Genomic DNA, 18,214 nt, shown 5'->3' on the forward strand with positions numbered 1-18,214 from the left:
TAGGACTTTATTTCCTGGAGCGTAGAAGAATGAGGGGAGATTTGATAGAGGTATATAAAATTATGATAGATATAGATAGAGTGAATGCAAGCAGGCTTTTACCACTGAGGTTAGGGGAGGAAAAAACCAGAGGACATGGGTTAAGGGTGAAGGGGGAAAAGTTTAAAGGGAACACAGAGTGGTGGGACTGTGGAATGAGCTGCCAGATGAAGTGGTAAATGTGGGTTCACTTTTAACATTTAAGAAAAACTTGGACAGGTACATGGATGAGAGGTGTATGGAGGGATATGGGCTGGGTGCAGGTCAGTGGGACAAAGCAGAAAAATGGTTCGGCACAGCCAAGAAGGGCCAAAAAGCCTGTTTCTGTGCTATAATGTTCTATGGTTCTATATTGGTGAAGCAACTCTACCATTTCATTGTTGATTTCAATCTTATTGCTTGACTTGTTAATCACACCCTTTAACTCGACTTCTAGAAACACATAGAATCTTTCACAGTTTTAATAGACATTCTAGGAAGGTAATACTTCCTTGATGAAAGACATTTCATCTTAAAACTTCTAACAATTACTTTTTATACTTGGTCTCTTTAAAATTTGCATCCCATCCTGGTGAAGAACCTACCAGATACGCACGCTTCTATCAAAGCTATTAAAAGTCAGTATTTGCAATTTAGCTCATTAATATTGTGGCAAAACAAATACGTTCTTAATCTGTTTTCTTTCATTTCACATGCGCATAGCGAAAATTTACGTGGACTCTTTACCTTTCTTTTAAACTAAACATTCAAATCAAAAGATGATAATATCATAAAATCCAGTGGAGTGACTTAACATATCTGTTTATCTGTGGGCTTGACTTATTTTTTAATACAAAGATATACCAGATACTATGGACCCTGAGGTACTTCATTTGACACCAAAATAGAGAACACTTCCAGCTTGTTCAAAGATGAAGCAGCTCACAGTATGTGCAGATACATCTTCCAGCAGGGGTCACTGGAAAACCAATGAACTTATGGACACTGGATTTTATTTTACTTTTCTAGCCCAGAAACTCTGGATTACATATAGGCCCATTACTGATGAGACTAGTTCACTCAGCATTAACTGGAATTGAATCCATAGTCTCTGGTCTAAATGGCCAGAAAATGCATTAAGCCTTGAACTACTTAGAACCCAAATTAATTTGAAGATAAACAAACCACTTGGAACAACAATCTAACCAAGTAATAGAAGAATCTGATTAGCATCAGGAAACTCAAGCCACCATCTTTCTTTGTGATCACCTGTGTAAGAATTCCTGCAACAGTGCATCAGCCTTGTGATATTCTCCACACAGTTAACAGCAATGAGGTGTGATTGATGAAGTCACCACACTACTTTCATCATAATTTACAAGTAAAATGTAATCTGTTTTAACTCTGCTGAACAGATAATATCTTGTAAGATCGATATATTATGAATGTCTTTTTTATTTTAAAAATTTCTGCATCAGGGACAAAAGATTAAAAACAAGACAGACCTACTGATCACAAAGAGCAGACAGAGGCTGGGCTGTAATATATTATAACATCCCTATGCCCCAGGCGTAATATTCAGCTCAGTTTGGAAATGAGAAAAGGGTGCACAGATTTTAAATGTAGTTGCAGCTATTTTTAAAAAAATATATTTCACTTTGCTATTGTGCTAAGATGTTCGTTTTTAAAGGAGTCTGTCACCCCCAGCTAAAAGCATCTACAAATGCTGTGTCATTTTAACTAATCTCTGCTTAACAAGGGTAAATGGGAATAGGATTGCATAAACTCAGGAAAGGAACATTTCTGCTTCTGTGGTGCATAACTATTTCGGTTCTTCCCAAAAATGCTTAACTGACCAGGTAATTCATAAGAAATTAACATGCAATCCTTTTAACAAACTCCAGTGTATTCTGCAATAAATTTACAACATTCTACCATATTGTTAAACAAAACATGATTTCAAAATAAAATAACACCAGGGCCTTTCTTGCATCAGATGTCTTTTTTTTGGTGGAAGCTATTAATGGGGTGGAATTATCTTCAAAAGAGCCTAAGGGGTATAATTACTTGGAAGGAGTATGTGACATACGGTCCCATTGAGACCCTGTATTCAGACATCTAATATAGAAAGGCATGACGTCTTTTCTATTTCATCATATATTTATGCTGCCTTTGTGTTTTGGGGTTGATAGGTATGGGGGAAAAAGGTGTCAAGTGGGATGTGGCTCTGTTATTTCTCCACACTGCAGCACAAAAATCATCAATGCACAATTTTTACAGAAGGTCTCCAGGCTCTCATTCACAACCAGAACAGTAGCATTTTCCAATTTTCTCTCCAAGCATTTACAACTGTTATTGTATTGGATGTTGAAAGGAAAATATAACCAAAGTTAAGAGATGAAAGGAGGAAAGAAAACAAAAAAAATCAACATTAACACTACACAAATATTGACTTTACAAAGTCAATATCATGTTATCTTTACCCCTTAGGAACAGAAATTGAAAGAGGTTGCTTCTAGTTTTGAAGCAAACAACAGTCAAAATTTCTTCTCTATATTTTTGTTCACATAGTGTAACATAAGGCAAAAATCAAAATTATTAAACCTACAAAACCAGACACTGCTACAATTGGCAGATGCTCAAAGTAGATATAAAAATTCTAACTGAACTTCAAACAGATGCAGAACAGCTTAAATACATACTTTACCAATTGACCCGCAGAATTCACTTACCTCAATAATAAGTAAATGCTTTGAGAGGCTGGTCAAGGATTACCCCTGCAGCATGCTGCCACCCACACTGGATCCCCTACAATTCGCCTACTGACACAACCGATCAACAGACGACACAATAGCCACAGCTATACACACCATTCTTACACATCTGGAGAAGAGGGATGCTTATGTGAGAATGCTGCTCTTGGACTATAGCTCAGCATTCAACACCATAATTCCCTCTAGGCTCGACAAGAAGCTCAGAGACCTTGGCCTTCACCCTGCCTTGTGTAGCTGGATCCTGGAATTCCTCTCACATTGCCAGCAGGTGGTAAGAGTGGTCTCCCTCACCTCTGCCCCTCAACACAGGAGCCCCTCAGGGCTGTGTACTAAGCCCTCTCCTTTACTCTCTATGTACTCATGACTTTGTGACGCCCACAGCTTCAATCTGCTGAACCTGGGAGGGGGAGGGGTGAAGTAAAGAACTAAAGAATAGCTGCTACTACATTTAAGATCTGTGCACCCTTTTCTAATTTTCAAACTGAGCTAATAGGAGAGGACAGAAGGCCACTGGAGAAAAAAAAAGGGTGGAAGGACACCAGAGGGAGGTGATGGGCAGGCAAGGAGATAAGGTAAGAAAGGGAGAAGGAGATGAGGAATGGTGAAAAGGAGAGGCATTACCAGAAATTCAAGAAATTGATGTTCATGCCATCAAGTTAGAGGCTACCTAGATGGAATACAAAGGTGTTGTTCCTCCAACCTGAATGTGGCCTCATCGCGACAGTAGAGGAGGAAATGGGAATGGGAAGTGGAATTAAAATGGGTAGCCACTGGGAGATCCCACTTTTTCTGCTGGACAGAGCGTAGATGCTTGGTGAAGCAGTCTCCCAATCTACCTCGGGTCTCACCGATATACAGAAGGCCATACTAGGAGCACCGAACACAGTATATGACCCCAACAGACTCACAGGTGAAGTGTCGCCTCGCCTGGAAGGACTGTTTGGAGCCCTGAATGGTAGTGAGGGAGGAGGTGTAGGGGCAAGTGTTCCGCTTGCAAGGATAAGTGCCAGGAAGGGAGATCAGTGGGGAGGGACGAATGGACAAGGAAGTCGCAAAGGGAGCGATTCCTGCGGAAAGCAGAAATGCGGAGTGAGGGAAAGATATTCTTGGTGGTGGGATTCCGTTGAAGGTGGTGCAAGTTGTAGAGAATTATGTGCTGGACGCAGAGGCTGGTGGGGTGGAAGGTGAGGACAAGAGGAACTCTTTCCCTGGTAGGGTGGCAGGAGAATGGGGTGAGAGCAGATGTACATGAAATGGTGGTGGAAGCTATTTAACAACCTTCTTGGCCCTTTAAAAGTAAACAACAGTCATTCATTCAGATAATCAAATCGAAACTAAAATTAACTCAATGTATTAAGTTTATATTTGAGCCTCATACACAAAATGCTGGTGGAACTCACAGGCCAGGCAACATTTATGGAAAAAAGTACAATCAACGTTTCGGGCCAAAACCCTTCAACAGGACTGAAACGTTGAGTGTACTTTTTTTCTATAGGTGCTACCTGGCCCGCCTCCAGCATTTTGTATGTGCTGCTCAGATTTCCAACATCTGCAGATTTTCATTGTTTATATTTCTACCTTAATATCACACTTGTCCCAGTTTTTTATTTTTGCTACAAATCAACAGTATTTACTTCTTGGTTTGTCCAAGAACCTTTTGAAGATAATTTGCTGTTGTTCTTGCTTGATAATGGCATTATTTTTAGACAATAGAGATCTCAAAAGAACATTTTTTTAAAAACCTTCCATAAAATCATGCTGGCCAGATTTAATTATCTTCAGCTTTCTTAAAAGGTTATTTCCTCTTTGATTATTGATTTGGCCATCTTGTAAAATTAACTGGCTCATAATTCCCTGCTTTCTGTTTTGCTCCCCACAGCGAGAGTTACAATGTCTGTTTTCCAATGTAATCACCTAGAATTTAATGAATTTTCAACTGATAGGTCCACTGTGTATGAACCCATCTCTTTAGAACGCTTGGGAGCAGGCTATTGGGTCCTGGTGATTTTTCTGCCTTTATCCCTTGGAACTGGGATTTCTACAAGTTCTTCTGTATTTGAAATTAACCTATGTACTATCTTGGGAGAATGGGAGTTGTCCTCTATGGTGCTGACACATGCAAGGCATTGATTTAACTTTGCTACCTCTTCCTTTTTCCTGTTATTAATCCATTAGCCTTTGGAATGGCCCCAATAACCCTCACTAGTTTTTATGGATGCATCACAATAAGTATCCTATCTGGATGCAACACGTTTTGTATGGAAACTGCACTGTTCAAGACCATAGGAAACTGAAGAAAGACTGTGATGCATTCACAGCTATTATAATAACTGGCTTTCCCTCCATTAACTCTGACTATACAATTCTTGATGCCTCAGGAAAACAGGCAACATAATCAAGGAATCCTCCCACCCCAGTCAGTCTCTCTCTTCCCCTTCCCATCAAGCAGAAGGTACGGAAGCTTAAGAACATGCGCCACCAGGTTCAAAGGCAGTTTCTATTTCACTGTTATGACTACTAACCAGATCTCTCAACAAAATAAATTCTTGATCTCTCAATCTATCTTGTCATGGCTCTTGCACTTTATTTATCTAACTGCAGTATATGTTCCCTGTAACAGTAATACTATATTCTGCAAGCAACACACACAAAATGCTGGAGGATCTCATCAGGCTAGGCAGCACCTATGGAAAAGACTACAGTTGTCGTTTCAGGCTCAGACCCTTCATCAAGATTGGAAAAAAAAAGATGAGGAGTCAGAGCAAGAAAGGGGGAGGGAGGGAAGGAAGAACCACAAGGTGATAGGTGAAACCAGGAAGGGGGGAGAAGGGAGAAATAAAGAGCTAGGGAAGTTGATAGGTCCCTCCCCCCTCTTTCTTACTCTGACTCCTCATCTTTTTTCCCCCAATCCTGATGAAGAGTCTGAGCCCGAAACATCAGCTGTACTCTTTTCTATAGATGCTGCCTGGCCTGCTGATAACAGAGGACAGAAGGCCATGGAAGAAAGAAAAGGGGAAGAAGCACCAGAGGGAGGTGATAGGCAGGTAAGGAGATGAGGTGAGAGATAAATGGGAATGGGGAGTGGTGGTGGGGGAGGGAGGGAAATTACCAGAAGTTAGAGAAATCAGTGTTCATGCCATTAGGTTGGAGGCTACCTAGACAGAATATAAGGTGTTACTCCTCCAACCCGAGTGTGGCCTCATTGCAAAAGTAGAGGTGGCCATGGACCGACATGTCGAAATGGGAATGGGAAGTGGAATTAAAATGGGCAGCCACTGGGAGATCCCGCATTTTCTGGCGGATGGAGTGTAGATGCTTGGCAAAGTGGTCTCCCAAACTGTATCGGGTCACACTGGTATACAGGAGGCCACACCGATTTCTATATTCTATATTTTCCAATGGGATCCCACTACCAAGCACATCTTTCCCTCCCCCCCCCTTTCTGCTTTCTGCAGGGATCACTCCCTACGCGACTCCCTTGTCCACTCGTTCCCCCCCCCCCCCATCCCTTCCCACTGATCTCCCTCCTGGCACTTATCCTTGTAAGCTGAACAAGTGCTACACCTGCCCTTTCACTTCCTCCCTCACCACCATTCAGGGCCCCAGACAGTCCTTCCAGGTGAGGCGACACTTCACCTGTGAGTCAGCTGGTGTGATATACTGTATCGGGTGCTCTGGGTGCGGCCTTTTATATATTGGTGAGACCCAATGCAGGCTGGGAGATTGTTTCGCTGAACACCTACGCTCGGTCTGCCAGAGAAAGCAGGATCTCCCAGTGGCCACACATTTTAATTCCACGTCCCATTCCCATTCTGATATGTCTATCCATGGCCTCCTCTACTGTCAAGATGAAGCCACACTCAGGTTGGAGGAACAACACCTTATATACCGGCTGGGTAGCCTCCAACCTGATGGCATGAACATTGACAGAGTTCTCTAACTTCCGTTAACGCCCCTCCTCCCCTTCTTACCCCATCTGACATATTCAGTGGTTTGTTTTTTTCTCTCTCTCTGCCCATTACTCTGTCTGTTCTCCATCTCCTTCTGGTGATTCCCCCCTCCCCTTTTCTTTCTCCTGAGGCCTCCCGTCCCATGATCCTTTCCCTTCTCCAGCTCTGTATCACTTTCGCCAATCACCTTTCAGCTCTTAGCTTCATCCCACCCCCTCCAGTCTTCTCCTATCATTTCGCATTTCCCCCTCCCCCCACTACTTTCAAATCTCTTAGTATCTTTCCCTTCAGTTAGTCCTGACGAATGGTCTCGGCCCAAAACGTCGACAGTGCTTCTCCTTATAGATGCTGCCTAACCTGCTGTGTTCCACCAGCATTTTGTGTGCATTGTTCTACATTCTGTAATCTTTTATGCTACCTTGACCTATTTATGTATGGAATGAACTGTCAGATGGCATGCAAATGTCAGCTTTTCATTGTATTTTGATTTATGACACAATAAGACAAATTACCAGAGATACACAACTACTTTAGCCACCTTCTTCCTATTTATATATTCATAGAAACTGTTTTGATATTACACAAAAAATCCCTTCTTAGGAGCTTTTTAAATCTTCTCTTGTTGATGCTTGCCAAACGCATTAGGAAAACAATCTTCTGAAAATTTCAAGGTTGCTTTTTATAAGGTCAATGTCAAGCAGTGCCACTTGGCTACTGACCACAAAATCCAAACTGGCTTCTCCTCACCCAGAAGAAAAAAATCAATCTAGCATCATCTTCCATTAAACCTCTGACACAGCACAGATTAGGGACAGAATCTGTGCCTGCAAGTTAAAATGGGTCATAATCACATCATTTAATGAAATGAATAAGTTCTTAAACCTTTTTTTCTAAATATTTCTTCATTCATTTGACTCCATAGGTTAATATGCACTGCCTAATCCCACTTGGCTTTGGTGGAAAGCTAATTTTTTTCTCTATGTTTAGATTTGTAAAATTCTAAGACAGTAGCACCACACCAGGAAGTTAAAATGATCACCTGAATAAATGTTGAGTATATCATAAAGTGAGCCAAGATGATTTACTGCACTGGGGCATTCTCAAATCTATGAATCTTTACAGACAAATAAATTTTCTATATAATCTTTTATCAGCTTTGTGATTTTATCAACTGGAGGTGCAATATCAACTCCTTCTCTACTGACATGCAAAGAATAGCAACAGCTTCACACAAGAGTAAAGCGATTCATGACATTGAAAATTAACTCCAGAAAATAAGGCTCAGCTACACCACCTGTTAAAGTCAGTCAAACAGCATATCACCACACACTATCTGGGCTTATTTTGAAGAATGGCACTTAGGTAAGGTACCCAAGGTCAGCCAGCACTGTAGCATTGAGTGAGCTTGATGTATTGAGGGGAAAAAGTAGGGAAATGTTAGCAAATAAATACCACTTGATGACTGCCTCACTACATACTTCCAGGATTTTGCCTTTTCTTTATTTCAGATTTTCAGCACTTGTAGATTTTTGCTTTATTTTGCAATTAAACATAATTTATTTTTTCAGAAGTATTTTTAAAATTCACATAATACCCACAATAGGAGAAAATTATGTCTATTCCATTTTGATATAAGAAATACACAAAATTCCATGTTAGAGTAACTAGTAATCAATAATGTCACCACAGTAGCTTGAGAAATATAGGATATAATGTCCTGAGGGATACTGTGTCATTTCTGTGCTTCTTTCAATAGAGCCAATGGCGTAAATAACATTAATTATGTTGAGCTATTATTTTTAGTAAGGGCTCACAAACCTGTAGATAGGTAACCTTTCTGTAATCATATTATATTTTGCTGATAATTACAAGAATGATGCAATATTTTCAGAATAAAAAGTTTAGTGAAAATTTTCATTCCCTTTATTCAACACAATTTTATCTATAGAAATCTTTCTGAAGCTCTATTATCACCTTACTAGACCTTATACACATAGCTAAAGATACAAATAATATGTGCAATGCCGAATTTGGATTTCAAACAAAACATTACTATTTGCTTCACAAACATACAACCTGAGTATGTATTTCTGAGGTATTAATTTTACTTACACACAATTACCATTATCTGCAATTTTTATTTTTAACTATAAAAGAACAGATTTCACAGATATGGAAATTACCTTTATTGTTTTGGGCTCTGCCAATTTAAGACTCTTTGTAGTAATAGCCCCCATGTTAAATGTAGAAGAAACAGATGTCCTTTGACTTCGGGCAGTTGAGGGTCTTGATGAAAGTCTAGCATCACCTGTAATAGAATTGTGAATACAATGAGAATCTACATTTACATTAATATTTTACGAATCACAGAACTTGGAACAACATAAAAGGCATAGCTATACAAATACAATCTTTTAACCAATTATTGTAATTCCACTCAAAAGTACATTTCCTATCTCTCTGATCAGAAAAAAATGTTTGTTTTGAATATACTTGCATCCATTCTCAAAACACCAAAATAACTTCAGGAGCTAAACTGCCATTTTTCCTTTTATATCTGTACCTCCTACCAAATAATTAACATAAATGTCAGAACCGTTTTTTAACTTGAATATCAATATAATTGCAATATTTTGGAAGTGACATTTTAAGAAAGCTATAATTAAACTATGAATTGCCATTTCACAACCAGAAAGGTTATCTAATTAAATCTATTCAACAAAATATTTCCCTATCATAGGATTCAATATTTTCATGAAACTGCAGTATATTGCAGTTTAGTTTAAATTTAATATAGGTGCATTCTGGTATTTATTGCAATTCTGTGGCTTATATTATTTATCATGGCATTATCAAAACCTGCAATATAAAGTAACAAAATTTTTAAGTACTGATTCTATTTTTTAAAAATACAGCATTCCATTCAAAATGTGACAAATGATATAAAATAAATGTTGTGGCTATATTACCTTTTCTGGGAATTGTTTCAGTTTCTTGATCTTGAGAAGCTCCCTGCAGTGATTTTGTTGAAGATAAGGATGAAAATTCAAGTGAAGTCAAATTTCCAAATTGCTGTTGTTTCATCTTGGCATTAGCATCTAGTCTTGCTACTGCATTCTTTTGACTTGTTTCAATTGTTGTCAGAAATAAACTACAAAACTGAATAGGTGCAATATAAATCAGTACTCTGTTTGCACAATCAGCATTATGAACACTTTCCAGTAAATTTAAAATGCAAAAGAATATCTACTCCTTCATATCCATACAGGAGTTAAAATTACAAACTCTTTTTTCTTTTCAAATGTTTTAGATACTGAGTTTTCTATTTATATGAAAACTTGCTATTCTGAATTCACAATGCAGGTTCAGGCTCCATAATCAAATGTAAATTGATAAGTTTGATAAAAGTTAGTCAAGGCCACAAGAGGAAAAGATTAAAAAGATTAAACATGAGGTTAGAGAGAAAGGAAATCATTTGTAAGTGAAGTGACAACAATTGAGTATTTTAAAGTGCATTGATTGTAGCACAAACGGAATATGTTTACAACTTTTTGAAATTATAAGGGAATAAGAATTGAATATTTCAATGGATATCAATAAAAGCTGGAAGGTGTGGCAATACATGTGCAAGAGATTTAATTTCTTGTCTGGGACCAAAAATAACAGATTATGTCCAAAGCGTACCTTCAAAGCACATCCCAAAATGGTCAATCTCCTTTAAATAATTCAGAGGATTGCAATGTTATTATGAAGAAGGTTTATTAAAACTTGACTTCAAACTTAGCTTTTGAGATTTTATCAAGTGGTTTTGCAACAATTTACATTTCATGGCATATTTAACAAAGCAATAGGTCTTAAGTCACTTGATGTGAGCCACTCCTAATGTTATTTGGCAGGTGAAAAGTTCAGTCAAAGTGGTAGATTGTATGGGATGTCTTTAAGAAAGAAAGAGAGATAGAGAGGCCAAGAGGTTTTGGCAGTGAATTCCAGAGCTTAGGACGATGGCAGCTGAAGGCACAGCTGCCAATGGCAAGTTATTAAATTTGGGGATAAACAAGAGGTTGTAATTAAAGGAGCACAGATAGCTTGAAGGGTTACAAGACTAGATGAAATTACAGAAATAGAGAAGGATGAGCGTAGGGGGATTTGAAAATGAACGAGTATTTCAAAATTGTGACTTTGTTTAAGAAGGAGCTCGAAATGACTAACAAAAGCATGACTGAAGTGCAATTTATCACAGCTGAACAGCAATCACTACAAATAAAATCTGTGTTCAAATTCTAGATCTGTTTAAATCCCATTTAATAAATGCCAGTAATAACACATTTAAGTTCAAGTTTATGTATACAGCTGAAGGAAGAGGAAAAATACACAGGGACATGACAAGTACTTTAGAATGGGACTATCAATCTTAACCAATTGGCCAAAAAAGATAGCCTCTAAGCTGCAAATTAAACTTGCCCTATTACTAGACTAGTTGCATAATAACTTTCTCTAATGTACAATTGTAAATGACACTGAGAGGTGCCAGCAATTCAGGTCACTTGTTTACTCTCCATCTCTCAGCAAAGACCAAATATAATCAAGATCTATATTAAAATAAAACCACAAACAAATCCACTTGGCTTATACAAGTCAATTTTGAATCATCAGTACATTAATTTCAATAAAAGTAGACATTAAGGTACCTGAATATAATACTTCAGATTTGCAGTCAAAGACAAAGTAAAGAGAATCAGCTGGTTTTTTTTTTAACCCTTGTTCAGACTTTCCAGAGATATTGGCATGGGATATGGTATCTCTACATCATGGTAAGTAATGGTATCTCTTTAACAAATCAGAACATAGGCTACGTGGCCACTTTATTGGGTACATCTGCTCGTTAATGTAAATATCTAATCAACCAATCATGTGGCAGCAACGCATTGCATAAAAGCATGCAGACATGGCCAACTGATTCATTTTTTGTTTGGACCAAACATCAGAAGGAAGAAGAAATTAAATCTAAGTGACTTTGGTGTGAATGATTGTTGGTGCTAGATGGGGTGGTTTGAGTATCTCATAAACTACTAATCTCCTGGGATTTTCATGCAATCTGTAATCTCTAGAGATTACAGAAAATGGTGCAAAATACAAAAATCATCCATTGAGTGGCAGTTCTATAGGCAAAAACAGCCTATTAATTAAAGAGGTCAGAGGAGAATGGCCAGACTGGTTCAAACTTACAGAGAGGCGACAATAACTCAAATAATCACTTGTTACAACCGGGGTGTGCAGAAGAGCATCTCTGAATGCACAACATGTTAAACTTCGAAGTGGATGGGCTACTGTACCATAAGACCACATGAAGCAAAGGCCACTTTATTAGGCCACTCCTGTACCTAATACAATGACCACTGAGTGTAGAATTGATAAGTCATAAACAGCATGACTGAAGGCAAATTGGAATAGTTAATTCAATGCCAAATCATATTCAAAGCAAAATAAGAAAGAGGAAAATCAAATTATAATTTGATCATAATTATGTTTTATAATCTATTACAAAATATTTAAAAGAAAAAGTCAATAAATATTTAACTTCCCCAGCATGTCTAGTGGGTAACCAGATACTGCAATTTCATGAACATTCTATGTAGTTTAATCACCAATATAGAACCAGAGATGCCAACACAATGTACTGCTGCCACAAAACAACAAATTTCACAACATATGCCAGTAATATTAAATCTGATTCTGAATCATTTCTTGTGTGTTTTCAAATCATTTAGAAAAAAAAAAGTTGTATTATGTCGAGAAATGTTTTCTCCTTAAGAGGGTATTGTATTTTTTTAAACAAAGGATTGTTTAGGAATAGTTGCACGAGAGATTTGGAGTTTACCTGCTTTGCTTATGATTCCCCACCTTGGACTTAACCGTTCAGGCAAACTGTTAGGATTTCTCCAGCAACAATTCTTTCAAGTTTCTGGGTGTCAACATCTCTGAAGATCTATCCTGGGTCCGGCATAGTGATACAATTACAAAGAAGGCACGACAGCAGCTATATTTCATTGTTAAGTTTGAGAAGACTTGGTATGTCACCAAAGGCTCTCACAAATTTCTAAAGATGTACCATTTTAACTGGCTGCATCACTATCTGGTATGGAGGACCCACTACACAGGATGGGAAAAAACTGCAGAAACTTGTGAGCTCCAGCCAGCTCCATCATGGGCACTAGCCTCCCCGGCATCAAGGACATCTTCAAAAGGCGATATCTCAAAAAAGTGGTATCTATCATTAAGGACCCCGATCACCTAGGACGTGCCCTCTTCTCATTGTTGCCATCAGGGAGGTGGTAAAGGTGCCTGAAGACACACATTCAGTGTGTCTCCTCTTGTACTACTTAATTAATTTGGTTTTATAAATGCATATATTTCTTATTGTAATTTAGTTTATTATGTATTGCAATGTATTGTTGCCTCAAAACAACAAATTTCATGACATGCACCAGTGGTATTAAACCTGATTCTGATTCTTCTAATTCTGATTCACAGATCCTACAAGGAAACAGACAACTTCTTGATTTCCACAATTATCTGTATGCATACAGCCACAGGAAGCTGCTTCTGCTTTAATGATGGTGAACACACTATTATTTTAAAATCACAAAATCCAGTTCAATGCTAATATCCCATTATGTTACAGCATAGCTTCAGGTAGCAGTAATTCTATAACATGCTGTGCTGTAGATTTTACACTACATATACTGTACAGGAAAGTGGATTCTACAGCATCAGTAACTGAACAAGTCTCATTCAATTCTGGTCATTATTGATTAATCATCTTGTTACTTTTTACAGACCTAGTTAAACAAGTTTCCAATAACCGTTATTTACAGCATTGCTCTCTTTGGAGAGCATTACCTTGAGGTGTTTCTATCCTAACCAGGGGAAATTCTATCATATTTATATTACAACAACTATGGCACTATTTTCTATATTAAATTAAAGGAAGGGTAACTAAAGTGCTTAGGTATAAAGGGATAATGTGATTTTGAATTCCTGGCAGGTAATACTGTCTGTTGGGGGGTGGGGGGGAAATCAGGAATTATCTGAGTATTTTACCTTCTAATTATTTGGATATATATTCTATCTGCATGTGCAAAATGTGTACCCTACATTTAAATTCAATCATTTAACAAATGATATAAACATTACAGAACAAACTTAGCCATTAGTTTATAAATTTCTAATTTACAGAACTTTAAAAGAAAAAAGAAATAACCCCACAGCCTTACAGGTAACAGAAAAAATTACAAACAATTAACTACTTTTTCATATCAAAACGCTGAATAATAATCATCTACATTCCATTGTATGTTTTGCATGAATTCTTAATTTTTTATTGATTTCTTAGTTGGCCATTTGGTCCTTCCACATCTGCTCCACGATCTGATAAGAGCATTATTCTTAGGTTTTGCTGAGAAATGTGCTTTCATATGTGTATTTGGTAAACTATTGTTTTATTTTTACTACTGAGATATAGTGTGGAATAGCCCCTTCTAGCCATTTGAACCGCACCACCCAGCAACCCCAGATATAGCACTAATGTAATCACAGGACTATTTACAGTGACCAATTAACTTACCAACCAGTATGTCTTTATACTGTAGGAGGAAACAGGAACACCTGAAGGAAACCCATACAATCACAGGGAGAACATACAAACTCCTTACAGACAGCAGCAGGATTTTCAGTTTATAAAAACTTTAGGTAAATACACTTTTTTCATAGTTCTATAATAAACTATAAGTAAATTGGTAATGACAATATACAATTCCTGTACATTCAAAGTCATCCACTGATTCTTATGATTTAATTAATACAGATTTCTCTGCTAGCACCCAATACTGATGAAAATGCACAAATAAATAGTCCAGTAGTGTCTCTGCATTTTAGAAGCTGTACTCTTGAGGTAAAATACATGACTGTGATAAAATTGGCAACAAAGATTTTAACTAGTGTGTAAATAAAAATTAATGCAGAACTACAGTGGCTGTTTATTATAATTGGTAAAAAAAAATCATGCTTGAAATTTCAATAAATATCCTTTTAGGTGTCCCTCAGGATCAATATGGCTTGCTTCCAGTTCCAAGAAACAGGAGATGCCCCTGTGTGATTTATTTTAACATTCAATGGCTGCTGCCCACTAGCTATCGTATCTCAACAAAGCGAGGCCTTAGTCCAATGGCAGGAAGGTCCAAAATGATTATGGAGAAGACTACCACATGGACTAGGCAATGCACACATGCAAATACATCACTCTTCCATAACTCTTCTCCTTTGGCATTTCTATTCCCTGCATGGCATTAATTATGTTCTGTTTTCCTCAGCTTCTGTTCCCTCAGAGCCGACAGTAGGCTTTCCCGCATCACAATGTAATTCTGGCAAAAGGGTTTGTGTGTTCCTGCAAATTTTCTTTAAGCAAAATATAATGGCAAATACCATAAACATTGAAGAAACAGAAGGAGTTGGCCCTCCATTTCTGCTCCACAATCTGATAGAAGCATGCCTGGCCTTTTACCTTGGTAGCACCTTCTATGGTATTTAAGGAATGTGAGATGACATGGATAAAAGATTATCCATGCATATGGTTAAAAAGTAGACACAGGGGCTGATACCCAAAATGGTTGGATAGCAGACAAATTAGAGGAGAATGGAAAAAATGAATTCAAAAGGAAAGAGGAGTGAAAAAGTGGAATTATTAGATTCAGAGTATGTAGAAGGAAAGGAGGAAAAACATAATCACAACAGGTAAGTGAACATGTTCGGTTGAGAAAGACAATTAAAAGAGGTAAGTGTGGTAGTATAAATTCAGAAGCTTGAAGGAGACAAAACTGGAGAAAAGGTGAAGCTATATTTTGCAATTGCTCCAGGACAGACACTAAAATTAATCAAATAACTTCCAGAAATGTAGAGTAGAGTACACTTCTCCTGGATTTTCCATAAGAAGCATGATAAATGTAAGAACTGCTTAATGTTACTTTTTAATACCTCATTATAATCCAATTTTCCATCATTATTAACATCAGTTTCATCCATAATCATTTTAACTTCTTCATGTGTCATCTTCTCACCTTTCTGCAGAAAAATAATAGCACAAATATTTGTGAGGCTAGAATACTATGTAAAATTACTCATCAACTAATAACATTTAACAATGACGAAGAGATGCAATGTGAAATGAAATGCTGAAATTACATCATTTAATTTTTTACAAGAAAGGGCTCAGTTACCAGGGAACACATGTTAAATACAGGACATCAGAATTTTAAGAGAAAGCCAATAGTGACTTCTCCCAAACAAATGAAATTAATCACCAAGAAAAACAAGTGTATTGAATCCCAAAGGGGTTACACAAAAGAAAACCAATATGGCTGTTTGGAGACATTGAGATCTACAGTGTTTAAAATAAGACAGTCATATTGAGCCTAATACTCCTTCCTTGCTCTTAAAATTCCTAACACAAACAAGACAGGAAAGTTAAACAGAGAAAGAGCCAAGTAGGGCGTCTTCAAGACTTAAGACAAATGCACTGCTTCTATGCTCCATATGAAACACCAATTTCCATGAATAGAAACTCCTCCAAAAAGTAGTGGATATGGCCCAGTCCTTCATGGTAAAGCCCATCCCACCTTTGAGCATTGTTGCAGGAAAGCAGCATCCATCATCAGGTACCCCAACCACCCAGGCCATGCTTTTTCCTTGCTCCTGCCATCAGGAAGAAGGTACAGGAGCCTTAGGTCTCAGGTCTTCAAAAATCTGATGGCAGAGTGGAAGAAGCTATTCCTAAAATGCTGAGTGAATGTCTTCAAGCTCCTGCTTCTCATCAATCAGAAGAAGGCATGTCTTGGATGGTGAGGGTCCTTCATCATGGATGCCACCTTCTTCAGTCACCACCTTTTGAAGATTTTCTTGATGATGGGGAGGCCAATGCACTCACACCACCAGATTTAAGAACAGGCATTACCCCTCAAGCATCAGGCTCCTGAACCAGAGGGAATAACTTCATTCAACTTCACCTTCCCCCATCACTGAACTGTTGCCACAATCTAAGGGCTCACTTTCATGGACTCTTCATCTCATGTTCTTGATATTTATTCTTTATTTACTTATTTTTCTTTTTGTATTTGCAGTTTGTTGCCTTTTGCCACACTGGTTGGCCATCTTGTTGATGTGGTCTTTCATTGATTCTATTATGGTTATTCAATTTATTGAGTATGCTCACGAGAAAATGAATCTCAAGGTTATATATGGTGACATTTATATACTTTGAACTTAGCTATGCTCAAAGAAACATGACTTAAAATTACATGGCATCTTATAAGACCCTCAGAATGTACCAAAGTAATCATTGTTGCTCAGTTATAAATACAATAACTAATGCAATAACAACATAAATGTTGCCAGCACACTAGGAACATTACTCTTCTTGTAAAAACAAAACCATGGGAAGACTCATTTAAAGGGGAAGCTAGAACTTTGACTTAACATCTTTTCTGATAGTATGGTGCTTCTTCAGCAATACAGTGGGTTGTCATGTTAATTCTCTGATTAAATCTCAATAAGATAATGTACAGTATTGAATCATATGGCTCATATGCAATTTACCTGGAGTTTTAATCTCTTAACAGTACACTGTGGAGTAACATTCAGGGGTTAAAACATAATACATAATCAGCAAGCTTAATTTTCAATTTGATCAAAAGATTTTGAGGTTTCAGGAAAAAAAAACTCTTCTGTAATTTCTTAGACTTCAGTTCCTCGACAGCAAAAAAACAAATTGCTGGAGGAATTCAGCGGATCAGGCAGCATAAGTGAAGGCAGAGGTATGGACAAGATCCTGTACGGAGCACCTTCATTTTCTTGTATGCTACCTTGCTTTTGTTTTCACACTGTTGACTCATGAGAAGAAAATTTAGGAAGTTGAAAAAAGGTTTACACTAAGCCTTATGTGCGATTTGAAAACTCATACCAATTGAACAGGTTATTGGTTCATCTTCATCCTAAAATGATGAACTGCAACCAGAACTGCCAATGTTATGACAGGCTCAAATAAAAGATGGGGCAAAATTTAAAAAAACAAGATTATTTTTGTTGATAACTCTTTGTCGTAAATTGCATTGATGTGTATACAGGATCAGATTTACCTGCTGCATTGATGTTTAATGTATAAAAACACAGCCCGTTACTTTGAAATTTTCCAGCTCTTGAATTATTATCATCTTCATGTTGTGCCCTGGTTCACACCTTTAGTGTTATTCTTTAGGTATTTCATTTAGCAGCTTTGTAAGAGCTGCTAGTTCTACTTTCAGCCTCTGTGTTATTGTTGAAGATAAGGGATGATATGAAATGTGTGCCATCCAATTAGCGGGAGGTTTTTCTTGGTGAGGGACAATAAGATTGGTCTTGGGCTTTTGTTTGAGAGGAGATAAA

General features: G+C 37.6%; 1 protein-coding gene across 2 annotated transcripts in view; it reads right to left on the bottom strand.

The window, feature by feature from the left end:
- The window catches only part of efcab7 (EF-hand calcium binding domain 7), a 64,450-nt gene that overhangs the window by 42,960 nt on the left and 3,276 nt on the right, over positions 1-18,214 (bottom strand). For both annotated transcript variants that reach the window (XM_073063204.1, XM_073063203.1), the window contains exons 4-6: positions 15,773-15,859; positions 9,712-9,901; positions 8,926-9,050 (exon numbers count right to left, since the gene is read on the bottom strand). In XM_073063204.1, the coding sequence (XP_072919305.1) occupies positions 8,926-9,050; positions 9,712-9,901; positions 15,773-15,859 (402 nt within the window). The remainder of the gene's footprint in view (positions 1-8,925; positions 9,051-9,711; positions 9,902-15,772; positions 15,860-18,214) is intronic.

The sequence above is a fragment of the Hemitrygon akajei genome, chromosome 12 (genome assembly GCF_048418815.1).
Source record: "Hemitrygon akajei chromosome 12, sHemAka1.3, whole genome shotgun sequence".
Classification (NCBI taxonomy): Eukaryota; Metazoa; Chordata; class Chondrichthyes; order Myliobatiformes; family Dasyatidae; genus Hemitrygon; species Hemitrygon akajei.